Source organism: Narcine bancroftii, chromosome 3, assembly GCF_036971445.1.
Source record: "Narcine bancroftii isolate sNarBan1 chromosome 3, sNarBan1.hap1, whole genome shotgun sequence".
In the NCBI taxonomy this organism is placed as follows: domain Eukaryota; kingdom Metazoa; phylum Chordata; class Chondrichthyes; order Torpediniformes; family Narcinidae; genus Narcine; species Narcine bancroftii.
The window spans coordinates 101,086,308-101,108,518 of NC_091471.1; the positions used below are offsets into that span (position 1 = coordinate 101,086,308).

The window sequence follows — 22,211 nt, forward strand, 5'->3', positions numbered from 1 at the left end:
ATTAAATTACATTTTTAATTCTTAAAAAAAAAAGAGTTGCTTTGTCCCTGATAGAAGAAGACAGAGCTGGCAAGTCAAGGCTTCAATCAGTGCCTAAAGTGAATACTTTGACAAATTTGTGGCTAACAGTCTCAGGGGCTTTGTGTCTCCAATGCTGTCTCTGCTATAATCACCGGAGGAGACCTAGAAGAGCAGGGGGCAGAGACATTTCTTCCAGCACTCTCCCAAAGTGTCCTAGCGCCGAGTCAGACCACCACATACAGGTTTAAATCTGCACCATGATGGTGGCACCCATGCTTGGCAGCTCAAACCACAAAGATTGTGGGCTCCAGGGGTTCAGCAGACTGGCGCAGGGCATCAATGTGGGAGAAAACCACCCTTCCCAGTAGAAGCCAGGGAGAAGCAAAGAAACAAAATGCTGGAGAAGCTCAGCAGGTCAAACAGTATCCTTTATGTAGCAAAGGTAAAGATACATCACTGACGTTTCTGGCCTGAGCCCTTTATCAAGATAGATATGTATTTTTACACTTTGATGATGGGCTCAACCCAGGAACGTCAGTGATGTATCTCTACCTTTGCTACATAAAGGACACTGTTTGACCTGCTGAGCTTCTCCAGGATTTTGTGATTTTACTTCAACCATGGTGTCTACGGATTTTTGTGATTTACTTGAAGCCTGGGAAAAGTTCCTTAAGGGTAAAAGACCATAGTAGCAAACCAAGGAGGGGCTCAGTGGCCAAAGGGCTCACACAACAGGCAGCTTCTGCTGGAGACTGGCTTACAGAAACCAGGTATCAAGACCAGGATTGGTGAGGGTGCCCAATGATGAACAGGGCTCCTGAAGGACATTGGACATTGACATCTTCCTAATTGTACCAGGAGGTCAAAACCAGGATAGAGGAGGATGATGTGGATGTCTGGAGATTGGGATCACCACAGGAATGGACAGGAGGCCATGTGGCTATGGAATTTATGGGAGCACAGGAGCTGGTGAGATCCATGGATAATGGTGTCTCTAAAGGGACTTCTCTTTCTCATTACTTGGGCACTGGACTAGCAGGGCCTCTTTGTGTGTCTTTCCAGGCAAACAAAAACATGGTGTATTTATGCACATGGTACCCCCTCCATAAATCTTCGTCCGCGAAGCCAAGCCAAAGAGAAAATAAAGGAACATTAAACCTTGAAGAGGAATCTACCATTTCCAGTTGGTTGCTGATTGGTTTCTAGTCAGTGTAGCTCAATCCAATAAATTAATGGTATTTCCTTAATGATGAACACAGAATGAATGCTAACAGAATTGTCTCAACTTCAATGCATCAGCACAAGCCAATTTCACCCAAACATATGTGAATTAATAGACATCCCCTGGAAACACAGCATGACCAAGAATGGGCAGAGGTCATGTGCAAAGAAGAAGAAGGGATGCAATCAGAAGCTGCACTTACCATGAGCATCCAACCTGAAACTCAGCAAGGAGCCATTCCTGAGACATCCAGGCCAATCACAATGTCTTCACTGAGATCTGCCACATGCTGCAGCCCCAGTGCCAACTGCAAAACCATGGGAGAACTGATGTGACAGTGGCTCTGAAGATCTTGATGCCCTTTAACTTATATATTTTGGTTTCTTCCAGCCTGGCGACGAAAAGTCAACAACATCCTCAATGCTTGCATTAATTATGCATCTGTCACTCAGCATATATCACATGACATTTTTGCACTACAATTTCTTTCCAACTGTGAATATTTGTCATTAATTTTTCCTCTTCCTTGTATATTTTTTTCTCTCTTCTTAAGTGTTGTATGTTTTATGTGCCTGAGGAACTGCCGCAAGTAAGAGTTTCTTTGTGTCTGTAGCTTATATTTACATTATGTATATGACAATAAATAATTAATTAAGTCATTCATTCATTCAAGCTACTTTTATCACAATTAGAAAGTATTCTACTCACTGAGTGACCAGCTGGTGTGTGATTCTTCACATCTTTCAGCTTCCTGGCACCAGTCATGGTTCCAGTCTGCTCTTCCTTCTGCACTTGACAATCCACAACGTAAAAAGTGGCTATTGGATGAGAGGGGCCCAGCGGTATTCTGCAGAGGATTCTTGATGTCTGCCAAGAGCTGCAATTAATGATGTTGGATTCTGCTCTGGAATAGCTTTTAATATTCGGCTCTCGCTGCTAATCACTGACTGCACCTGGCCTCACAGGACTGTTTACTGATCATTGGAGTATGGATTTCTCCCACATTGTTCACATGGACAAACTAATAATGAAATGAGCATCTGTAATTGAGAAACACAAAACCTGCTGCTGCTGTTACGTTGAGAAACAGGGTGGTGGGGGGGGGGGGTTGCAGTTCTCAGCAGGTCAGACAGCTTCTGTGGAGAGAAAAGGTCTGAAAACCTTTCTGATCAGAACTTTTTATCGAGACTAGAGCAGATGTGAATAGGCTCTTCCCCTTGAGGGTAGGTGAGATTGGAATGAGGGGTCATAAATTAAGGGTTGGGGGAAATGTTTAGAAGTAACATGAGAGGAAGCTTCTTCACTCAGAGAGTGGTGGCTGAGTGGAATGACCTTCCGGAAGAGGTGGCTGCAGCAGGGTCAATGTGGTCATTTAAGAGAAGGTTGGATGAGTGCATGGATGTGAGGGGAGTGGAGGGTTATAGAGAGAGAGCAGGTAGGTGGGACTAGTGGAGTTCACTTAAATCAGTGCAGACTAGAGGGGCCGAGATGGCCTGTTTCCGTACTGTAACTAACTGTTATACAGTTATATCTGATTGACTTTCTGAAGGCACTTATCGCTTTCTCTTATTGATGGGAGTGCTGGACTGGGCTACTGATGACTCTTTGTGTACCTTTATGGGAAGGAAAAGTTCACTAATTGTGAATTCATTATACGATAAAGGAGTCTTGAATCTACCTATGGATGCTGCCTTAACCATTGAGTCCCTCCAACTTCTCCTCTGTGAGATTTGCTTTGTAAGAATGAGAGTGAGTGCAAACTCAGAGGTATTCATGTTTCACAACTAGTATTTTTTTTGCTCTCAGACCTGGTCTTATTTCACTGGCATCAATGATGTTCAGATAAATCATTACACTATTATTGATACAGTACCATACAATATTAGCTTTGTGAGCCAATTGACATCCTGTATGAATCCCACTTTCCGGAGTCTACTTTTAAAACTCTATGATCACAACTCCCTGAAGCTGTTTGTAGCAATTACACTTCCATTGCCCAACTCACAACTACTGATCATTGGGTCATTCTCAAGTTCTAAATTTATTTTTAATAATCTGTTCACAGTATGAATTCCTGGAGCTCCAATAATACATTCAACCCCATCCATATACAAATGAGAGAGGGAGAGAAAATACAAAATCAGTCACTAAATTCATCTGAATTTATTGAAATAGAAATTCTGAGTTTAGACATTGTGTATTCGATGTAACATAAAGAAATTATTTTTAAAAAAGTATTTAAAACTGTGTAATTTTATCATAATAAAATGTTTGAGACTTCAACCTTCATACAGTCCAGGCACGCATTAACAATTCAATTCCTTTGTAATCATTTTGCTTTTTTTAAATTTTAAAATATAATTTTAAAACATTCAAAAGTGCAACATGTAACGTTCCTGTGGATAACATCACAGTCAAAAATATAAACGTAGGCAGTGATACAGCTAAACATAAATGTATGGCAGTAACTCAAATGACTACACTGAAATACACATATATATATGTATATATATACAGAAATGATGTATAACATCATCATATATATCCATGGTGTCTGGTAACCGAGTAGAACCATTGGATAAAATTCAACCACATTTTAACATTCAAGCCATTCAAAGATAAAGTCATGATTCTGAGACAATGCTACATCATTTTGACCTGCCTCAGTAACACGCTCATTTAACGTTTAAAATCCCATTTTGAATAGAAATGCTGAATCTAAGGTACTTATTCTTTTCTTTACACTGTACTAAAGAAAAAAATTCATCAGGATTCCAATTGTCATTCTTTACTCTATTTTTACTGTTGGGTATGGAGAAGCGTTTGGTGATTTCCAATGTTCATTGGAACAGGAAACGGTGTGCAGTACCACCAAAGTCAGGATGAGAGAGGTTTTAAAAATGATTCCTAGTCTGTTTCCTGTCAACGTTATTTTCTCATGTTACGCATAATACAATAATTATAAATATGCCATGGAATGTATACTATTTTGCAGCATGTTAATGTCATAACAGTTAATAGTTCTGAGCAAGAAGGGTTGATAATGCATTTTGCTCAATCAAAAATGCAAGCACAGGATGTGGTATTTCAATTGGCAGAAAGAAATAAGCTCAATAGCATCCAGATTGGACACTACTAATACAATCAAACTAACAATATCTAATTGAAGTCATTCATTTGTGAAAGCCTGATGGCCAATGGAAATCAAAATAAAACTCTGCAATAAAACATCCTGGAAGTCTAAATTACATATTTATTTTAAAATTGAACAATGCAGCACAGTAGAAGCTCCTTCGAGCCCATAAAATCTGTGCTGCCCAATTACACCCAATTAACCTAACAACCCTGTACATTTTTGGAGGATGGGAGAAAACTGGAGCACCCAGAGAAAATACATGCAAGTTACAGGGAGAATGTACAAACTCCTCACAGACTGCATTGGATTTGAACCCAGGTCGCCGGCGTTCTAATAGTGTGTGCTAACTGCTACTCTAACTGTGCTGTCCCACAGAAAAGGTTAGAAATAAAAACAGAAAATGATGGAAATACTCAGCAAGTCATGCTATATCTGTGGGAAGAGAAAGAGTTAATGTTTCAGGTCAAAGACACTTCATTGGTGCTCACAGTGTCTTAAGCTTCACCGAGGGTGGGGGCAGCTGATAGACCAAAACTGGCCAATAAAATACTAGGATCAGTTTGAGACTGAGAACAAAGAACTTTGGAGTTGTGAAATGCAGAGCAGGAAGGACCTGCCGGAGAGGTCAGGTTGGGCACATCCTCCACTTCCAAAGAAAAATATTCCACAACTTCAGGTAACTTAATTTCTCTTTCTCTCTGTCGTTCAATTATTTGTAATATTTTTTGCAGTTAGGTTTTTTTGTTTCCCTCTGGGAATGAAGGGCACATTGTTCAGGTCAGAATTCCCTTTCTGCATTCTGAAACTCCTACATTCTTTTTGCTTTGATTCTTTAGTCTGTTTTCTCTTTTTGATGGCTCCCACTCATTCTTTTATCTTAATTTTGTTTTAATTGTTAAATTTAGACATTCAGCACAGTAACCGGCCCTTTCAGCCCATGAGCCCGTGCCGCCCAATTACACTCAATTGACCTACAACCACTGGTATGTTGTGGAGGGTGGGAGTAAACTGGCTGCCCCAGGGGAAACCCACGCAGACACAGGGAGAATGTATAAATTCCTTACAGACAGCACGGGATTTGAACCCAAGTTCTGATCACTGACACTGTTGAGCTATCTGCTACGCCAACAGTGCGGCACCAGTTCTTCTCAATTCTGACAAAGGGTCTTCCACTTTATCTCTCTTCCCACAATATCAACATCACATGCAGAATATTTCCATTTTAACCTTTTGGCTAAATTAAAATTGACAATTTAGGAAGTATTTAAGTTTAATTTGACAAATTTGACTTGATTTGAGTTGACAGGGATTTTTTCAAAAGTTTTTAAGCTAATAACTCGCCTTTATATCTATCTATCTTATCTATCTATATATATATTTATATCTTCTCTGTGGATTGTTACCTTGTCATGGTGGAGAAGCTTGTGTGGTCCTGTAATCCCGAGAACAATGCCGTCTGTAAAGTCGAGGGTGAGATCCCGGACAAAGAACAATCCAACCAAGACCTCAAAGGTGGATGAAGTTACTTCAAACTCAATGGCTGTGAAGGCAGACGAAGACTGCAACAAATCCATCAGCTCCAATCGTCGAGGTTTCCATGATATTGGAACTAGTTAGCTGATTTGTGAAGTATCGTGTGCGTCTTAGAGTGCAACATTAAGTACACGTTAAACTAATACTCACACAGGCATCTTAACTCAGTGGATCAACAGAACGAAGACCATCATCCCTGTCTTGAGGGATAGCCATGAGAAGATATGTAAATATATATATAAATTACAATACATTCCCAGGTTAGTCATTAGTTCAAAACCTTTGAGAAAAAACATCCCTGTCAATTCAAACCAAGTCAAACTTAACATTATATAGAAAATCAGAATGGTTAATCCAGATTGTGGATAAAGGACTTTGCTTGTGGTCCATAAAAGTAATCAATGACTCCATTATATCTGGCATTGATTGTTTGAAAGTGTTAACAAATAATTAACTAGTTTCCAAGGTAAATCAGCAATTCTGATTGCTAGCTAGCTATTACTGATGAATTATCCATTCTAATGCCCTATACCACAAGAAAACCATGCAATAGTAATTCTGTCACTATATGTTAAGCTTAGCATGAAGTTAATATACTGTAAAGAGTTCAGTTTTGAAATACATTTCTTTCATTCCTCCAGCTTGGGATCCTAGAAAGTTCATCATGTACTTTCCTTGCTGGTGATAGGCAAGTTCCATTTGATAGCTCGTTACCACTTCAATCAACAAGTTACCATGCCTCAAAATTAAATGACATTCAGCACATTGGTAAGACTGAATTTATAATATTTACACAATGGATTTCTGTGCTTTGTGACATCCTCCTTAAGTTGCATTAGCATTTGTGGTATTTGGCCCATGAAGTATTGATAGCATTTGTTTACTATTTAACCAGAGCTCCTCCATGACCAGATTCATCCTTCATTTTCTGGTTCAAAAGAAGCCATTTGCTTTTCCTTTGAGTTCACTTTAATGAAAATTTTCTTCAGCAACTCCTCTTCATAATGCTTGGCTTCCCTTCGTCACAGCCCTACCAGGTCACTTACAACTAGTTCAGTCGCACCAGCTATTCAAGCTCAGCAAATCCTTTGATTTTCTTATGGATGCATTTGCAAACAAGTCAGTTCAGATGTTGGCTCAATCCTCTAGGCCTAGTTATTATGGTGGATTCTAAGCTCTTAGCTTTTCAATCATGTAGTTCACGTTTGTAATGTTTTCACGAATTTATACAAACATTTAAAATATTCAAGTGTCAGATCTTTCAAAGATTCGGTCCATTCTTTACATGTAGTTACTCCCAGAAATTGTGCTTTGCAAAAATAGAAGTTCTTTGTGATTAGGAAGTAAGCACTGAAAGAACACATGCTGAAATAAAGGTTTGCACTGGTATGGAAAAACAATGGCAAACAGCTTATTGTCATGAACCTGGAGAATGAGAGTCGTCAATCTAGTGCTGCAGATATAATGATATGATACAACCTTAAGTACATTCTTAGTAATGGTTATCATTATGTGCATATGAAACAGTCTGATAAATGTGGTCAAATATTCAGATATAGAGGCATTCTACCATGTAGCAAAAAGTCTTTGAAACACACAAGTAACTTCGTACAGCCCCATGTTCAGTTCCGAGAAATGGCAGTGCGTACACATAATAAAAGAAACACAATAGAGTGTACCATAGTAGAAAATTAATGCACTGAATTAGACATATGATATGTACTATATAATACAAATCACATGTTGTCCCAGGCTCTATCTCCAAATTGGTCCTGTTTTTAGATGTACCATCAATTTTCCTCCTCAAACTTCTCTCCTTGAGCATGCCTCAGTAAGTGGTTATAGAGAAGGCCATGTCTGGAATAGGTTAAATTCATTTTCACACAATAAAGCTGGTTACAGGAAGCTGTCCTCCACCAAATCTGAGGGATCAATTGCTACATCATCCATCATTTCCATATCTTCTATGGTTTCATCCTCTCGCTTTATAAAAGTTGAGCTGCTGGAACCGGTCTCTATCGCACTTTCTTCAGATGTTTGGGAACTGAAAAACAAAGGGGTGTCTATTTTAAAAATGCCAATGCCCTGGCAGAACAATAATCTGATATGACCTGTGTTGAGTCATAGAGTGACACGAAATAACTAGTAGGTTATGATTCATTCCATAGTGAGCACCAACAAAGAATTAAAGTAAGTCTTCTTGGGCTGCCTTTACCTGTCTATCAACATTGGATATTTAAAAAGGATGGGAAACAGGTTGCTTCCTCCTCTTTAAACCAGAGAATGATGCATGACATTCTGAAAGAAGGGAAAAGTAAATATACTTCAAAACTTGGGTGGCACGGATGCCTCACAGCTCCAGTGAGCCGGGTTTGATCCTGTCCCCTGCTCTCTCTGTGTGGGTGGAGTTTGAATATTCTCCCTGGGAATGAAGGATTTTCCCTGCATGCTTGGTCTCCTCCCACATCCAATAGATGAGCTGGGGAACAGGTTAATTGGTTAATGTGTACTACCCCGAGCATGGGCAGTGATAGGAGAATCAGAGAAGAATTGATGGGAAGGTTTGGGGGAAACAGATTAGAGGACAATAGATGAAGGATCTGCTGTAAGAGCTAGCATGGACTCAATAGACTGAATGGCTTTCTTCTGTTAAAATATGTAAATATATTGAAATTCTACTGACATTTCTAGAGTTGCTTTCTCTGAATATTTTAACAGAACTGGGCAATAAACTTTTCTCCTATTTCTAGTCATTCTTTTCCTGACTATTTCAGTTACATTTCCTAAAAGTTTTTGTGTGAATTTTTTTAGCCGATATCTAACAAATGCAGAACCAATGACACTGCTGTGATGTCTTGTGTATATTAAAGCAAACCCATAATCGATATTTCTGTGATGGGCATCCTGTGAACTTGGACTTGAACTTGGACTTGACTTGGACATATGCATTTTTATCTGCAGATTGCATGCAACTCTACTGTGCACCTCAAAATGTCTCACCTTGTCCACGACATCTCGACAAGTTGACAGATTTTATTTATGGGGTCAGTCGAGACACTTCTGACTTCTACCCAAAACATTTCTGTGCACGTAATATTCCATCTCTTACTTCCTTCACTTGCTTCAGGTCTTCTTTCACTTACAGCTCCTCCAGTCCATTCCATTATTCTACCATGTTGTACGTGACCCATCCCTCAACTTTTATCAGGCTTCATACCATCTCCATTAATCCACCCACTATCCCCCACCACTGCCCTCCCCCCCCCCCCCCCCCCCCCACGGCTAAAAGAAACTCCTTATCTTGAAAATCTCCCAAGTTTCAAATTTTTAAGCATCCTCTCTACTGTCCACCCTCACCTCAACTATTCATTTACCAGGCAAGATTATGAGATAGTTCTTGATATCAACTATTCTGCACTGGAAAAAAAATGCTTCCAGAATGTAGTCTCCCATAGTGGGATTTGAACTCATGTCACAATCATTTATCTGCATTTTTAGTCTTCTAAACCAATTACCTTATTACTTTATGGCCACATCTGCACATCCACTAGGTTAAACCATCTGGGTATTTTCCTGAACATTCAGCATCTCAAGGGAGATTTACCTGTGGCGGTTCCTTGAAGAACCAGGATCACTCTCTGTGACTGGATCGATATCAGGCAATGGGATAATGTAGCCACTGTCAGCACTTAGCCTTTGCTCATCAATTCCGCTCTCCCAGTCCTTTTTCTTATCTTCATTGCTGTAGTTAATTCCAATGTAAGGGTCAGAGGATTCTGACCGCATACGAGCAACGGCTGGATGGTCACTCTTCAAAAAGTCATCATTCATCTGTTTGTAGCTCTGTTCAGTGAGGAAGAAAATGTAATTTAGAAGGTTTAAAAAGAGGGTTTAGTGTGAGCTTGTACACCAGATGTCAATATGGTTCAGATGATAGCACCCTTGTCTCCATGACATCAGGTTATGGGTAAATTCCAATCCAGAGCACCTGAATCCCAAAACTTACACTTACGTTTAAGATGCTCACTTACTAATGAGAACACCATGCTTATAACCATATAACAATTTACAGTATGGAAACAGACCATATTGGCCCTTCTAGTGTACACCGATTTATGTGAAACTCCACTAGTTCCACCTACCCACTCCCATGTCCATAACCCTCCAATCCCATCACATCCATGTACTCATCTAGCCTCCCCTTAAATGACAAAATTGACCCTGCCGCAGCAACCTCTTCCGGTGGATCATTTCACTCAGCCACCACTCTTTGAGTGAAGAAGCATCCTCTTATATTATTCCTAAAGTTTTGCCAACAACCCTTAACTTATAACCCCTTGTTCCAATCTCCCCTACCCTCAGGGGAAAGAGCCTATTCACATCTACTCTATTTATTCCCTTCATAATTTTAAATCAAATCCCCTCTCAACTTTCGACACTCCAATGACATAGAGAAAGACATAAAATATCCTCCAGTAATACATGCAAGGTGAACTATCCTTACCAATATCCAACCCCAATCAACATCATCAATATAAATTATTTTGTAATCATTGCATTACTGTTTGTGGGAATGTACTCAAATTGTTCCCTATGTTTTCTATTTTACAGAATCACTTCAAAAGTGGTTCATTGTTTTTAAATTCATTATGAGAAATGACATACAAATTCCAATTTTTTAATGTTTCCTAATCATGGGAGATATTCAACAATATTTCAGACTGTTACGAGCCCAGGGGACACCAAAATCCAGCAGCAATAGAAATTCACCAAGACAAATGGTTACTTATAGAAAAGTTGCTTTTAATTTTCTTTAAACATAAAAAAGGATCAAACTTTAATTTATTACTATTAACCTAACTTAACCTATCTTAACCCCTTTCTAATTCTAAGCGCACATGTATGTAATGTGCATACGTTCAGGAAAGTTCAATCATTCACTTTTCACTTCTCCAAGTTCACTGGTATCAGGCAATTCTTCTACTGTCCACAGAATTTAACATCTATGAATTTTCACCAGGCTCTGATGCTTAAAGGTAAAAAATTGAGTTTTTCCACAAGCCTGCCAGCTTGCCATTTTGCAGCCTTAATTACAGAACTGTCTTCTCTCTCTCTTTCTCTCTCTCTCTCAGAAAGCCTGTTTGTTCTTTCATCTCTCTCTGCTTTTAAAAAAGCAACTTCCTCCAAAGGCTCCAAACCCAATCCTTGAAAGATCTTTATCAGCATTTGAGCTTGGACTTTTCCATTTGCACCTGCTTTTGAAATTCTTTCCAAAGCAGTTCCATTGTCTCTGTAAAGTCACGAGCCGCAATATCTGGCTTCAGCAAAGTTCTTGCATTTTAAATGAGATATGAAGTGTAAGTATCTGTTTGTGAAGTGACCTACAATAAACAATTTGCAGTGTCCAGATCAAAGATTTGTTTGGGACCAAAATAAAAACCTGGCCTCAAGTGGAAAAATTGAACCCAAGCAAATCTGAGGATTTCTCAGAGTTTTCAAAGCCATTTCAATCCAAACCTGAAAGATGTATCTAAATATAATTTTTAAAATGACACTAGTTCCACCTACCCACTCCCATGCCCATAACCCTCCAATCTCCTCACATCCATCCTTCAGCTCATCTACTCTATGCCAAACTATTATTCTGTTTAGTCCCATTGATTTGCACCAAACCACACTCCCCATACCCCTCCTATCCATGTACCTATCCTCACTTTTCTTAAATGTCAAAATTGAGCCCACATTCACTACTTCAGCTGGCAGCTCATTCCATATGTATCTCCACTTTCTGCATGAAGAATATTCCCTTTAAATATTTCACCTTTCACCCTTAACCTAGCCTCAGTGGAAAATGCCTGCTTGAATTTACTCTCTCTAGACCTTCATAATTTTATATACCTCCATCAAATCTCCCATCTTTCTCCAAACCTCCAGGGAATAAAGTTTACCTTGTTAAACCTGCTTAACAGGTTAAACCTGTTTAACCTTGCCCTGCATTTCAGATTCTCAAGATTATAAATCTTCTCTACGCTCTTTCAATCTTATTGCTCTGTTTCCTATACTTGTAGTTAGGTGACCAAAATTGCACATAATACACCAAATTTTCCCTCAGTTATGTTCTTGCACAACTTAATCATCCCAATACTTTGATTCATGAAGGGTAATGTGTCAAAACCTATCTTTATGACCCTTTCCTCCCACTTCCCAAAAATGTGCCAATTGGTGACTAGCCATCTGTCTTACCCCTCTCCCCTATTGTGCAGATAAGTGGTAAAATCTGAGGATAGTGGGAAAGGGAATAAAATGTGTTTAGGGTAGGATGGAGTTTTGAATTGTCAGCATGAAATTACTGGACAAAAGAGTTTTTATCTGTGCTGCTTGTTTGGGCTCTTTGGGGCTCAGGTTGGTTGGCTAACCCAGTCTAAATTTGGCATTGCTGATGCCCATTAAATCAATATTATTCTTATACATCATTCTACCTGCTTGGCCACACTGCCATCAACACACCTTTTCCCATATAGAAGGATGGTTTAAAATGGTTGCACTTGCTTATACATGGTCTACATAACTCAAAGAACAGGGTAGTCATAAATTTGGCTCATTGGAGAATTATTTTCTTTAATTCTGCATTATAACATACAGATTCTCCATGTGACAAATGAAACACGGCACACAATACCTGCAAAGTAGAAACTGCAAAAACGGAGCCTAGAGGTTCTTTCATATCAGTAAAAGGCAAAAAAAGGACATATATTAGGATGGTCATGCATGAACAAAATACCGAGAACAAAGAAAATGATTTTCACATGGAAAACTGAAACAGGTCTTGAAAGTATTTCAGAAAGTGCTGGGGGTCTTCCAGAGATGTATCTCCCTTGTGATCTGGTGAGCACTCTTTCAATTATAGAAAGACAGCAGTCATAAAATTCAGGTGTCGTGTAACATGCAAAACCACATACCTTCTTATAAGCCTCTGGTAACAAGCCACCTATAATCTCAGCCAGGCGTGTAAAGGAAGGCCTTTTCTCAGGCTCACTGTTCCAGCATTTCACCATCAGGTCGTAACTAAATGGAGGAAGATGGAAATAGAAAACATAAGATTTAACTGCACGATGCAAGACTTGGGTAAATTATTCATGTTAAATAATTTTTGTAGAAGTTGAAAGCTGGAGCGTGTTATCTGCAAACGTACACATCTGAAGAGGCATGTTCTGGTTTAGTCATTCTGTAACCACTCTTTATCTTATTGTAAAAGTTGGAGTCCACCATCATTCCTGGATATGGTGTACCACCTAAAATAGAGAAATTAACCCAGTGAGAAATAGCGAGAGAGGAGCAGAATTTATTTATAGAGAGTTCATATAAAACACCAGAGAATCAATGACCTTTTGAATAACGACCATAGATCATACAAAAAAGTTGCCTTTGCCAGTTAAAACAAGCTTATTAAAAAATCATTTAATTTAATAAATTTTGCAAGATTGCTAAAGCAGGAAAAATCAAATGCATAATGAATAAAAAATTATGGTGTGCTTTTAAAACATAATTACTAAATATCATTTCAGTTCAGAATTTTTAAAAATTCAATCAGGTATCATCAACCAAGTTTTCTGAACTGACCTCTTCATACTCTTTTGCAGTGCCAGCATTTCACTAATAATACTAATGCGGGGTGATAGTTTCCTCACAGTGACATAACTCCATTAATCAGATCCAAGAGAATTGGTGCAGAACAGCGACATGGCATATATATGAGGAAAGTCAAGGCAACATTTCCTGGGATTGGTTAATGATGGGAGTTAGCAATAATTGATTCACATGGATCTTATGTCTCAGGTTAAAACCATGGTCTTTGCTATCAGTTTTCGGTGAGGCCAGCCGTAGGTGCACTACAATTCAACGAGGGTGAGAGGCAAGTAACAAAGAGCAATTCACCAGCCATGTCACCTCCCCAGCAGTGTTCCCTCTAAGTGGTGTGTGCGTGCACAAAGGACATCAATGAGCACACATTTGTGCACATGTGCACCCACGCACCGTCTGTTTTGTGTGAGTGTGTGTATGCACTGCTTAGAGGGAACACTGATCACTCCTAATAATCATTAAGGATATGCACATATGTAATCATGCATGACCTTTTTGAGTTCCCTTCTCAAAATGTCACATTTAAGTCATTTGATCAGGATCCATGACTTTAATTGGCAATTGTTGATATCAAGGTAAGAAACCGCACGATTGGCCCTTCCAACATATTGCTGCTAAAACCATGGATTATGCATTTAATTTTATTCCATCAAACAACTATTAATTCAAAGTAACTTATTGTTGGCTTATAAGAATATCCAGAACGATATAGTCAACATAGTTGCACCAACCCAAGGAGAATATTTCCCACAGAAGAATGCCATAAGACCAGACATCACTTAGTGTTGTGTACAGGTTGTCAAATATGCTCTCAGGAGCCATCCACTTCACTGGTAGGAAAGTCTAAAATTATAAATCAAAAAGAAACAAATCATTTTAAATTGAATATTGTTGAGAAGACACCTTAAAACATGAATACATTGCCAGATCTTGAATTAAAATGAAACAATTACATTCTATTCAATTCTTACACTTGCAGTTATTGCAACCAGAGAGTAGTTAGAGACAGTATATCTAAACATACACTCAAAATGCCAAACCATTGAAGGTCGTGGACAAAGTTCCTGTAAAAATTATTCATAAAGATGGTCAGAATGAACAATGTGGGCCACAGGGCCTTATTCAGTGTTTTATGACTCTGTCTCCATAATAGCAGTACGTTGAAGTTGACTTTTTGATGGCTGATCTGGAACCCAAATGTGTTTGAATGTTCCTGATCTTTTGGGGATGGGGAAGGTGTGCGTGTGTGCGCGTGTGTGCAAGTGTGCGTGTGTGTGTGTGTGCGCAAGTGTGTGTGTGCGAGTGTGTGTGTGTGTGTGTGTGTGCAAGTGTGTGTATGCATGTGTGTGCGAGTGTGTGTGTGTGTGTGTGTGTGTGTGTGTGTGTGTGTGTGTGTGTCTGTGAGATGACTCTTCTAACACTCACGTTGCCTTTAGAAACATAGTTGGAATCATGCATGATGTCTCGAGCCAGACCAAAGTCACAGATTTTGACAATTTTTCCTTGTGCCAAGAGGACGTTACGAGCTGCCAAATCACGATGCACACACTGTGGAAAAGGAAAAAAAAGGAAAATTGAATATTCACCACAAAGCAGCATCAAATTATATCAGATTATGTGCAAGAGTAAGATGTGAGTGTAGCGTTTGCACTACGCGAGCATGAAGAAGAACGACACACACACCAAAGCCTTGGGAAATGAGACTGGTTTATTGCACTGGCCATCACACTTATATGGGCACTAGGTGCTGATGTCAGGGCCCCACATCATTGGAGCACCGGCCTGGGATTGGCCAGCGTTCCCGCCAGAGTTCCCCATCTTCCCACCATGCAGGAGGTTAGCTGAGATGGTGGCCAGTGTCACTCCCAGGCCCGTGCAGTCTTCGCATTCATCGGTCATTCTGTGGGCTGGTCCACAAGCCGCCACATGAGCATCCATAGATCGCAATGTGGTTTCTAGTTAACAAAATGCACACTTACATTTTTAGAAGCCAGAAACTCCATTCCTTGTGCAACTTGAAAGGTGAAGCTGATTAGATCCATGAAAGAAAGCCCCTCTGAATTGTCATCTGAAAGAGGATTCCAAGTTTCTGTTGTTTCTATTGGATGAATGGTAAGTGTTAATTGTGGGACATGATGGTTTCCTACCATCTCTGTTGTTACGGGTTATATTATATATAAATATGTCTTTAAAAGAGATAGATTGTGGGGGTACAGTGTAGGTCACTTTACAGAGTAAAAAAAAAACATTGTTCAAGCTAGACATTGAGGCTCTGAGTGATTTTGCAGAGACAGTGGAACTGCTTTGGAAAGAACTTCAAAAGGAGGTGCAAATGGATAATATCCACACTCAGAGGCTGATAAAATCTTTCAAAGAATGGATTTGGAGCCCTGTAAATAGTCATTTAGTTTTTTACAATCAGAGAGAGGAAAAACCAAACAGGATTCTTCTCTTAGAGAGTGAGAGAAGTCAGTTTTGAAGTCACTTTTTGAGGCTGCAATATGGCAAGCTGGTAGGCTTGATGAAAACCCCATTTTGAAGATGAGTTGTGAGTTCTGAGTTCAGCCTGTTCAAAACTCTTGTAGTCCTTACAAGAGGAAATGGCTGGCTAGAGTGTTTCTCCCGAAATAAGGGAAACAAGAAGAATTCAGTGGTGACCTGGAAGAAGAGGTTATCATTTGGAAAACCCATGATGGGGCAGGTTTTTTCAGCAAGACACGAAAGTGACTGATCAGAGGAAATCAGTTTGTGTGTGTCCAATGAGCAACAAATCTCTCTCTGAAACCAACAAGAACCTTCCTGAGCAGTAACCATTTATTTTTCAAGCACCAGAGCCTGGTGAAAATTCATAAATATTAAATTTTGTGGACAGTAGAAGAATTGCCTGATACCAGTGAACGTGGACAAGTGAGAAGTGAATGATTGGACTGTGAATCAAAGGACTTTCCTGAACATATGCACATTACATACATGTGTGCTTAGAATTTTAAGGGCGTTAAGTTAAGTTAATATTATTATTAAACTTATTATTATAAGTTAAAGTTTGATCCTGTTTTTATGTTTAAAGAAAATTAAAAGCAATTTTTGTTTAAGGAACCATTTGTCTTGGTGAATTTCTATTGCTGCTGGGTTTTGGGGTCCTCTGGGCTCATAACACTATAAATAACAATACAATAAATGTAATTGAATTGAAAAGAAAATGGCTAATGCAGTGACTTGATGCAGGATTTTTCATTTTTGCAGCTGGATACAAATTTAGCACAGACAATTTGTCTCGTGGTAAAAGATGCCCTCAATGAAATGAATTTGAGCATTCACTATCCAGCTAGAAGTGAGCAAATGGGCATGAACATGTACCATGAAGCTTCACTCAATTCAGCACTAAATGGCTATCTCACTTAGAGGAGCCACACACTTGTTTCTGTTCAGAAATCAGTTCAGAGAAGGTTTAGTCTTCATCTAACTGTGACACACCTTATGCCAGAATTCTTGATTCTGGCACCATTTGCCTCATTTCCTTGCAATAAAATCCCCTCCATTAACCAAAAAATTCCAAATGTAATTAAATCCTGAAATACCAAGCCACTGCTATCTGATAGGACGTGCTCACTGAAACCAAACCTTTGGAAATAAGGAAAATGACAAAGTAATGATCTGAAAACAACACTTTTGAAGATATAATTTGCATGTAATTAAGTCATGCTTTTCACAGTGATAAACTTCATGATGTATTACAATTGTAAACAAAATAATACAAAATTGGGAGAATTTTCTTTATTGCCAATGGCCAAATAAATTAGTACAAATTACATTATTTTGTTGTATATATTCAAGGAATAATTTGCAAAGAATCAGTAGCTTGATAACAGCCCTGACCTGCTGCTGAAACATTCTTCCTTGCTTTGCAATCTCCAGATTGGATGATTGCAATGTACCTCTACATGCCTTCCTGTACATACTCTTATTAACTAAAACACTGAAACATCATAACTCTTGTCCATTCACTGGTGCTTGCAGGTCAACATTGATTGGTGGTTATTTCAAAATACTCATTTTAGTTTTCAAATTCCTCCTTCCTTTTTCTGCCAACTCCTCTAGTCCTATACACCACCAAGGTGTCTTCATTGCTCTAATTCAGGCTTTTTGTTTGCCCCTGCTTCCAATTGTTCCACCTTTGGTGGGCACATCTTTAGCTCGCAATGTTCTGAACTCTGGAATTCACACTCCAAACATCTCTTTATATTTCTGTTCCATCTGTTAAGACATTCACCACTTTGACCAACATTTGAGGAAGGGAAGTGAGGGAGAGGATGATGTACCCTAAAATTACTTAACATCTTGCAATGTTAAGAAAAATTTGATAATTCTCCTACGAAGTGCCTTGGATGTTTTACTATTTAAATATCCTTCATCAATGCAAACTCCTGTTCTAAGAAGTTTAAGAGAATCGTTCAGGTAAGAATGGGATGGTATTTCCATCAAAACACCAAAATGTTGCTTCTTATATATTTAAAGATGGTAATTTTTGTTGAATAATTAACAGTAATTCAGAAGACATGAAAAATCCGGTCAATTAATGAATTTTGCTTTTCTCTGCCAAAGTATTCCATAAATTGACCTTGCTTTGACTATCACAAAATAAACGAGAACAAAAGCTAGCTCTTACCTGTCAAGGACTTCTTTTTCTGCGATGGTGGATGATCATATAGGTGCTGCTGGATGTCAGTGTATTTGAAGCTGGCTTTCCTTTCCAACATTGGCACATACTGGGTGCTTTCTGCTTGTTTCATGTCCATGTAATCCCCATTGCTCTCAAATGACAAGATCACGTAACTATAGAAACAATACCATGGAGTTAACATTCAACAAACTAACTTGACTTGGTCTGGAAATTATATTGTCCACTATAGGAGTTTTGTATTAGAAAATGAAGAACCATTGCCTCAATCTAGTTGTCTCGGCAAAACTTTTTATTGCTGATTTTCTGAAATTAAATTGGATTTCTCTATTACCACAAAATGCACAGAGCAAAATATTTTAAAACATGGTCAATTTTCCTTCAGCTGCTTCACTATGAGCATTATCACCAAGAATATGCCTACCCTCAATATATGCTATTTACCCTATCAAGTTAATTTTTTTAAAATTTAGACATGTAGCATGGTAACAGGCCCTTTCGGCCCATGAACCCATACTACCCAATTTACACCCAATTGACTTACAACCCCAGTATATTTTGAATGGGGGAGGAAACCAGAGCCACCAGGGGAAACCCACACAGTTACAGGGAGAATGTACAAAGTCCTTACAGACTGCACGGGATTCAAACCTCTGGTCCTGATCGCTAGTGCTGTAACAGCATTGCCCTAACCACTACATTAACCGTGCTGTAGAAGCCTATCAAATAAGATCTCTTTGCAATGGGGGTTGTTGCGTACATAAGTACAGCTGCTATTTTATGAAAGGCAAGATCCACAAAGAGCAAGCCACACATGAACAGTTAATTGCAATGATTGCTGTGGAACGTTAGCCATGACACCAAGTGAATTTTTCATCCTAGTCTGTGGAGAACAATGATACCAGAAATATTCATTTGAGCCACTAGACAAATAGGTTGATTTTGATTAGCATCTTTCTTAAATTCTTGACACTCCTTCAGAACTGAATGAGACTCTCTGCCTAGAGCAGTGATTCTCAACCTTTTTTAACCCACTCACATACCATGTTAAATAATTCCTTACTAACCACAGAGCGCCTATGGCATCCACAGTTGATTTGTGGTTTGTAAGAGATTACTTAAGGTGGTTATAAAACACGGAAACCTACAGAGACCGTGGTTGAAGTAAAAACACACAATGCTGGAGAAATTCAGAAAGTTAAAGTGTCCTTTTTATAGCAAAGATAGAAATACATAACATACCTTGATAAAGAGCTCTAGCCCAAAATGTCGGTTATGTATTTTTACCTTTGCTATATAAAGGCCACTGCTTGACCTGCTGAGTTTCTCCAGCTTTGTGGATGGTATATGAGTGGGGAAAAAAAAGGTTGAGAACCTTCGACTAATTGTTTTGCATTTAATAACACTTAACATGGAAAGGTTAGATATAACTATTGACCTTAATAATTATTTATAATAATATACTGTACATATTTATTTTGAATATTATGAATTTTAAATATATTTTTAAATATTTTCAAAAACTACAGAATACAATAAAAGTGATTTTGTTCTGACAAAATTCAATAAGTCTACAAGGCTCACTATGAAAGGAAAAGGAATTGAGCACGACTGTGGTCATTTTCATGGATCTACTTTAAATTGATAAATTAATTTGATTGTCATCATAACCAGTAGTAAAATAGACAAAGAATTTACCTTCGTGTGCTTTCATCAGCAGGGTTTATGCCAAAAATATCCACTTCTTTCTTTCCTTTTTCAGAATATCGATTTATATAACTGTCTCTGTTTTTATGCAAATAGTTGACCAAATCACCATAAAAGCAGAATTCAGTAATGATGTAAATGGGACCTATATGTTAGAAAAATAAAATAAAATTAGCATGCTGCATACAAGAATGAAACAAATTTTCCTCAATGTTGGACTGAACAGGGAACATATGGATTACTTGGGAAGGTGTTTTGGAACTAAAACCCTATCCTTTGTTCTGTTTAACAATCCCATTCCACAGATGTTAGTTTCAAACTACAATGAACTAAAAAAGCTGAGCAAGTTAAAAACCAAAAGTAATCTCACCTGCTTTTGTACAAGCCCCGAGCAGATTAACTATGTTTAAATGTGGGCCTAGATGGGTCATTATTTTCAGCTCTGACATCAAAGCCTGCTTCTCACTGGAACGAGCTGTAGCTATGAAAACAAAAATTAGAAAGAAGAATCAATAATAATTGCTCATTGAAAAACAATAATTTATGATGAAATTCAAATCTGTAATATAATTTTTATTCGAACAAATTCTGGAAGTTTTCAATTTCACAATTTTTTAGATCACGTTTAATATTATTTTCTCCCTTTCTCCTCTTCGTTTACCAACCACAAGAACCAAGTTGCTCCTGAGACTCTACCAATCCCATCCTAGGGCACTAAATGAGATGATAAGGTAATACAGCCTCTATTCTTCACACAGTGTATGAAAAAAGGTATGTATTCCATTTGTACTTCTGCTGGACTGATACAACATATTACAATGTTAAGGGTCCTTAAAGGAGGTGATTAGGTAATACTAAATCATTTTATAAATGACATCCATTCAATCATAAGTTGCCACTGGAAAACCTCTGGGTAATATACAATTATCTTCTATGTGATAGTTATATTCATGGCAAAAAGATTTCATGTAAAATGTATTGCAAAATTGACAGGATTTCTTCATGATGCAAGGCCAAGTTTATGGTGAACTTGATCTGAAACGGGCCAGCTGAACATTCTGGAAAAAAAGTAGCTGATGAAATCAGTACCAATGGATTAAATTGGCAGTGTTAGCAATTGAGCTCGACCGTTAGAAATGGTTATTTTCACCATTTGGCCACGCTCAGCTGAACAGTGTGTGAGTAAACTTACGCTTCAGCATTTTCACTGCCACTTTCATGACAGGCTGTGAGCGACTTAATCCGTACGCAGTTCCTTCGACTACCTTCCCAAATGCCCCAGAACCAAGGATGCGTCCTTGAAAAACCAAAAAGCACAAAGGTAATTAGTGTAAGCATTATGACAAAAATGGTGTGGTTTGAGGCAAGTTCACAGAGCAACAGAAAAGTAAATCAGAATGGGCAAATTTCAATCCAGGTTTTTAAATATATTTACATATTTATTTTGAAATATATATGTGCACTGGTCGACTTTATGTAAAGATTTCAATTCCAATAGTATTTTCCATTAATTTGAATAAAATAGTCAAACTTTGTTCATTACAAAGATATCAATCATAAGGTGTGATATACTTGTTGTTTCTTATAATTCTATGGTGATATGGTGATATGATTAGCATAGTGGTTTAGCGCAACGCTATTACAGTGCCAGTGATCCAGGTTCAAATCTGGCGCTGTCTCTACTTAATCTGTGGCTCTGATTTCCTCCCACCCTTCAAAATGTACTGGAGTTGGTGGTTAATTGGGGTACTTTGGCAACACAGGCTTGTGAGCTGGAAGGACCCATTACAACATTATATGTCTAAATTTAAAAAAAATTAAATTACAAATTTTAAAAGTTACAATTCATACTTTTTAGTAATTATAGTGACATTGTCTTGGAAAAAAAAAGAAATTGCATGAATGTAGTCCATTGCAACATCCCAAGACATTCTAACTTGTTTTAGAGCTATGAAAGTATATAAAATGGGGAAAATAGCAGCAAAGTTGTGCACACCAGGGTTTTACAAAAAAGACGGTTACATTTTAGTTTTATTACATTTAGAGATACAGTACAGTATAGGCCCTTCCAGCCCACAAGCCCATGCCACCTAGTTCCAACCTTCAGATCAATTAACCTACTAATCCATGCATCTTTAGACAAACAACCAAAGAGTTTGGTTCAATGGGTTGATTAATGAACTGGGAAGAACTGTAGAAAGGATTCCATTGTTCTTGCTCTAATAATGGTACTGAGTCTTTTCTATCCACTAAAGAAATCAAAAAGAGCCTCA

General features: G+C 38.3%; 1 protein-coding gene across 2 annotated transcripts in view; it reads right to left on the bottom strand.

The window, feature by feature from the left end:
• Positions 1-3,391: 3,391 nt before the first annotated feature.
• The window catches only part of pdgfra (platelet-derived growth factor receptor, alpha polypeptide), a 65,136-nt gene continuing 46,316 nt past the window's right edge, over positions 3,392-22,211 (bottom strand). For both annotated transcript variants that reach the window (XM_069924657.1, XM_069924656.1), the window contains exons 13-23: positions 21,131-21,235; positions 20,309-20,419; positions 19,930-20,083; positions 18,220-18,386; positions 15,533-15,651; positions 14,979-15,101; positions 14,285-14,396; positions 13,105-13,204; positions 12,872-12,977; positions 9,517-9,755; positions 3,392-7,956 (exon numbers count right to left, since the gene is read on the bottom strand). In XM_069924657.1, coding sequence (XP_069780758.1) covers positions 7,809-7,956; positions 9,517-9,755; positions 12,872-12,977; positions 13,105-13,204; positions 14,285-14,396; positions 14,979-15,101; positions 15,533-15,651; positions 18,220-18,386; positions 19,930-20,083; positions 20,309-20,419; positions 21,131-21,235 — 1,484 coding nt within the window. In that variant the 3' untranslated portion in view covers positions 3,392-7,808. The remainder of the gene's footprint in view (positions 7,957-9,516; positions 9,756-12,871; positions 12,978-13,104; positions 13,205-14,284; positions 14,397-14,978; positions 15,102-15,532; positions 15,652-18,219; positions 18,387-19,929; positions 20,084-20,308; positions 20,420-21,130; positions 21,236-22,211) is intronic.